The sequence below is a fragment of the Aphanomyces astaci genome (genome assembly GCF_000520075.1).
Source record: "Aphanomyces astaci strain APO3 unplaced genomic scaffold supercont1.11, whole genome shotgun sequence".
Taxonomy (NCBI): domain Eukaryota; phylum Oomycota; class Saprolegniomycetes; order Saprolegniales; family Verrucalvaceae; genus Aphanomyces; species Aphanomyces astaci.
Window position 1 is genome coordinate 252,331 of NW_009798274.1, and position 5,071 is coordinate 257,401.

At 49.8% G+C, this 5,071-nt stretch overlaps 2 protein-coding genes across 2 annotated transcripts in view; one reads left to right on the top strand and one right to left on the bottom strand.

The window, feature by feature from the left end:
* Positions 1 to 1,940: 1,940 nt before the first annotated feature.
* H257_05723 (hypothetical protein) lies at positions 1,941 to 3,550 on the bottom strand. Its single transcript, XM_009830682.1, has one exon. It carries the CDS (start codon positions 2,940 to 2,942, stop codon positions 2,397 to 2,399), a length of 546 nt encoding a protein of 181 aa, XP_009828984.1. The 5' UTR covers positions 2,943 to 3,550; the 3' UTR covers positions 1,941 to 2,396.
* A 354-nt stretch (positions 3,551 to 3,904) lies between these two features.
* The window catches only part of H257_05724 (hypothetical protein), a gene marked incomplete at its 3' end in the record, with an annotated part of 5,143 nt that continues 3,976 nt past the window's right edge, over positions 3,905 to 5,071 (top strand). The window contains exon 1 of the mRNA XM_009830683.1: positions 3,905 to 5,061. Within this exon, the coding sequence (XP_009828985.1) occupies positions 3,920 to 5,061 (1,142 nt within the window). The 5' untranslated portion in view covers positions 3,905 to 3,919. The remainder of the gene's footprint in view (positions 5,062 to 5,071) is intronic.

Below are 5,071 nucleotides of genomic sequence, written 5' to 3' on the forward strand. Positions count from 1 at the left end.
CTATTTGTGCTAGAACAAAGATGGACACACATTCTGATAGCCAATTTCAAGTGCTTTCACAAGGATTCAAAACCGATCAGATCTGACAGTTCATGTTTCTCCAATTAATTTAGAAAGTTGAGCTATTTACACAGTCGATCAGTGATCCGCCAAAATATATACTTGAAGTGAGTATTGAATTCAGTTTAACAAAATCCAAAATCTTTAGCTGAAAATATAATATGATAAAGGTATATTAGTTTTAGAAATGTACGAAGTTTTGAAGTATTGACAGGTTGGAGTGTTGGACAATTCGTGCATAATTTCTCACGAGGTCGATATTGTAAGAGGTTTTGTTTTGTCCAATACAATTCGAGAAACCATGTTATTGGATAAAAAAGTTTGGCGGATCACACTGGTCAGTTGGCGGATCACTGATCGGTCACGTTAGTCGAGAAGCTTGATCGTCTGGTTGATTGAATGAATGGCCAACAACTCAAGTGGGGTCGGTTCTGGGATGGCTGTCATTGGTGCTGGAGCTACCATGATATGGCTGAAAGATCGTCACGTTGCGGGCGAAAGGGCAAAATAGAATATGGATGCGGAATGGAATGAGTTGAAAAACCTCTCGAATAATAATAAGAAATGTATACGAAGCGCGTCTGGGAACAGTAACAATTGGAGGATAAAATGGAATTTTGTAAGGCTGCGTCTGATATTGTGAATTCCGGTGAAATTTGCCGTTTTGGGGGTGGTGGATAGCGTTTTGAACTTGTCTAAACCATAGATATGAGTCGACGTGAATCCTCTACGATCCTACACCTTGTAGCTCGAGTTGTTCTACGGTCTAGCCGAAAACTTTGATGCCATGGAAGTTAGAGAATGATGAACCATCGCTGTTACTGTATTTTACTGATTTGCATCTAAAATCGAAATAGATGGAACATCATTTGAATATATTGAACAAAGTGTGAAATATACCGGTTATGGGGTGATATATACCGGATATCAGTCGAAATATACTGCAACAATATAGGGTCTGGACGAAATATATCGCATGCTAGGCGAACATAACGCACTATTAATAGTAGTGTGAATCTGGTGAGCAATACTAGTATTCCGGAAATAACCTGAACTTGTTAGTAGTAAATGAAAAATGGTGTACTGTAGTCACTTGAACTCGCGGCGACATGGCAGCATGATCGCCAACACAGTTTTCCACTTCCTATTCATCTAGGGTTCTCATGCAACCATGTACTACATCTCGTGTTGTCATGACAACACGTAACTCAATTAACAACTAAGCTTACCGGTATACTGTACCAGTATAAGCTTGTCCGGGCATAGCATATTCGCGATGAGCAGACGGGGGCCAACAGAAATCAAGTACGGTTGCACTCGGGGTACATGTGCGCACGTGATTGCTCTCGATGGGACTGCGGTGTGGCGTAGTTTCCTTGAATGTACCGATGGTGGCGTCGGCGTTCGCTTCGAAGGGCAAGTTTCGAATAGCACCTTCTCATGCGCAACAGAACCTCTATATACTAGTATATGTAAATTACTACAGAACCTCTATATACTAGTATATGTAAATTACTAGTATACCATTACAGGTTTTGATCGGTTCTGACAGTGAAACCGAATCGTATTCCAATAACTATAATTAATATTAATAATAGTTACTATTTTAATCCTTCGTATTATTATTAATATTATTAATAGTTATTATTAATATTAAAGTATTAAAAGTATGTACTACGTAGTACCTTTGTTTTATTAGTACCTCCATCATTTCATTTTTACCATTTTTAAATGGTAAAAATGAAATGTACTCCGGAGTACTAGTAGTAGGGTAAAAATGAAATGATGGAGGTACAGTATTAATAATACTAATAAAGCATTTTGAAATACGATTGGTTCGTTTTCCACCAATGAGGAGAGACCCAACAGCTCAGAACTGACTTGGACATGACGACGCGGCAGCGACGCGAACCATCACCATCAAGCGATGGCCATCGATGCCAAGCATTTCGTCGGCGGAAGATCCACGAAGAACAATCATCCTTGATGCATGTCGACGTCCCCGTAAGCGCATGTGTGGCTCGACGGCAACGCGCCAAGCGACGACAACAGACGCCTCTTCGTCCGTCCTTGCATTCCCCAGTAGCCATGATGGCGTTGCTGAACCGCCCCGCTTCTTCCAGCGCCACAGAGGATGACATGGACACGTGTTCCTTGGTCTATGTTTCTTCGTCTGAAGACGTCGACACTATCGAAATAATTCCGTCCCCACCCCCCACGCCCGACCCAAGCGATGCATCGATTGTTTCGATTGACGAGGAAGAAGCTCTTGTCGTGCCATCGCCAAACTGGGTCCTTCCTGCTGCAGACTGCATACACATGTGGAGGTACTGGTTTCACGGCGACAGCATCGGCAACCGCACAATCATCGACAGCCATCTCATCACGGTGCCATTCCGCCTCTTCCACATTCCATCGGACAGGTCTCTGTACAACTCGTTCGACGCCGTGTCGTTTGCCATGTCAACAATCCTTGCGCACTCGTCTGTGTCCTCCGCCGCCGAGATGTCCGCGATGTCTCCCGCCGCCCTCGATGCCATTCTCGTCGAGGCATTACCGCGGGCGTACCCCTCTCGACGACCTACCGACGACATGTACATGTTGTTCACGTCATTTCCACGCCCACCCCCACCCCCCCAGCCATTCCTGTTTCCGTCCACGTCGATTCGCGTCATGTGGATGCTCTGGTTGCGCGGATACGATGGACGACCGCCGCTGGACAAACTTCGCGCGCGCGACCTCCACGACGACGCATCCAAGCGGCGGTGGTGGAGCACCAAGCAACTGTTTGCAAAATTGACGGATGTGGCGCTACTTATGCCGTGGGTGTCGTCCAAAGAGATGCTCGTGACGGGGATGGACCTGCCGTCGTTCCGCCTCATGTGCGACGAGGTGGTGGCGCTCTTTGCCTACGAATGTGGCTCTAAATGTACGTTGAATGCAGACAGTTTGTGCATCTTGGCGGCGACGTGGGTCACGGAAACGCCGTACGGCAGCATGTCCCTCACAGCGCCGTCGTACGATCGTCCACCGCGTCCTGCTTGCACGAGTCGCCCTATGATATGCGACGATGTGACGCAAGCCGACGAAGGCCAGCTGCCTGCGCTGCCAGTTCGGACCATGTGGCCACTGTGGCATCGCCGAGATGTGTCGCAGGTTCCATACAAGGCCAGGACATGGGCGAGCGGGTCGATTCTCGCAAAGACCCGCCGCGTGATGCGCACGCTCACGGAGATCGCCGTGGAAACCCACCGCGTGCTTGATGAAGAGGCGCTGGAACGCCTGTCGACGGCGTCACTGTATCGCATGTTTGACGAGGTATTTCCCGTCCTCGCCAGTCGCTACGACGTGGCCGTGCAACATTTGGTCACCCCCGACAAAAAGTGTGCGAATCTCGTGCGATACCAGTATAAAACGAGTAGATAACGTTATGTACTAGTGGCGCTGATAGTACAGTGTTCACGTGGCACAGGCAATATGGTTTTCAGTCACAGCAGTAAAAATGTGTGTGCTGCAGAGTACTACGTAGGTAGTAAACGACACTTGTATGGGTTGGGACTGCTATTGTACGAGGTTGTCACGCTCTGTGACATCGTCGCGAACCGTGCTACATAACTGTGGCCATGTGCACAGAACTGGACTGTACCGCCGCCCTTCATCGTGTCGATGTAACTGGCAATCTCTATTTTGACTTCTGACCGTTCAAAGAAAACTACGAAACCACGACTGTAGGGAATTTGAAAGTTCTGGCCAAAAATTCGTCGTTTTTCGCTAAATACGAAAAAAGCACTCCAAATTGGCATTTTTTCGAAATGTTTGGTGTTTCTGTCACAATCACTGCTACTTCGCCGCTACCACCATGGCCAGTTCAATTGACTTGACCAGTGCCGCGAGCTCAAGCTCCGTGGACGATTGGGGTCCGTCGACGAAGTCAAACTCCGTGGATCTAACGGCCATGCCGTCGCCGCTGCGTCGTCGGCATGAAGTCATTTCTGTCGGCACTGATGGCACACCACCGCAACGTGAACCTACGTGGATTGTAGTACCTTCCGATTCCGACGATGACGACAACAACGTCAAGGTCACGATGGCCCCAACAGCACACGTCAAAGTTTCTGACGCCGCTCCCCGTCCGCGACCTGCCAAACGGACGAAAAACCACTTGGCCACGTCGAAGAAACCACGGACTGCCATCCCACTCCCGCCCGCCGTGGCCACCAAGTACGTATGGGACGATGGCAGGTCGAGGAAGGTGCCGCAAGGCTGGACTTTTCCGGACATGACGATCGCAAAGTTGTGGATGTGCTGGTTCCACGGCAGCCCCGAGGAAGGCATCGGTCCTTTCCGGGAGCTGACCCAAGACGACTTCGAGTCGACAACGTGCGTGTCGTACGTTCGCTGCTGGGAGGTGGCGTCCGTCGTCATGAGCGCGTTCCTAACAATCGCAGTGTCGAACGACCTCATAGACGAGAACAAAGTCGCCGCTACACCTCCCACGACCCTCGCAAGGCAGTTTCTTGCCGTATTTGAGCGAATATATCCGGACGAAGACCCCCAGACGAAACTCATGTCGTCGTGCTTGTCTCCTTCTGAGTGGCCCCAGGACGATGCCGACGTGGCCACCGCCCCCCTCGTGTTCCCCCGTGGGCTGACGTGTGTAGAGATGTGGCGCCAATGGTTTCACGGCACCCCCACGCCCCTCCGACAGCTCCAACCGTCGGACTTTGACTCACCTGATTGCAAATCTCACTGGTCCAACGCCAAGCAGTTCATTGCTCACGTCGCGACTACCGCCAAGTCCCTCGACCTTGTGGCCACCAAGAAAGCAATCGCCCTTCTGGACAAGAATGCGTTGGATCGGGTGATGGAAGCTGCGTTCACGGTTCTGGCCTCTAAGCAAGAACATGCACTTACGACCACCCAAAACACCAAACACTCTGTCGTGGACGAAGCGTTGGTGGCGTGGCTCAACAACCAAGCCGCCGCCGCCACGCCACCGCCGTCCGACCTG

What these genes read in the sequence shown, in the direction of transcription:
- H257_05723 (XM_009830682.1), bottom strand. Translation starts at nt 2,942, where the DNA reads ATGAGGCGGAACGACGGCAGGTCCATCCCCGTCACGAGCATCTCTTTG.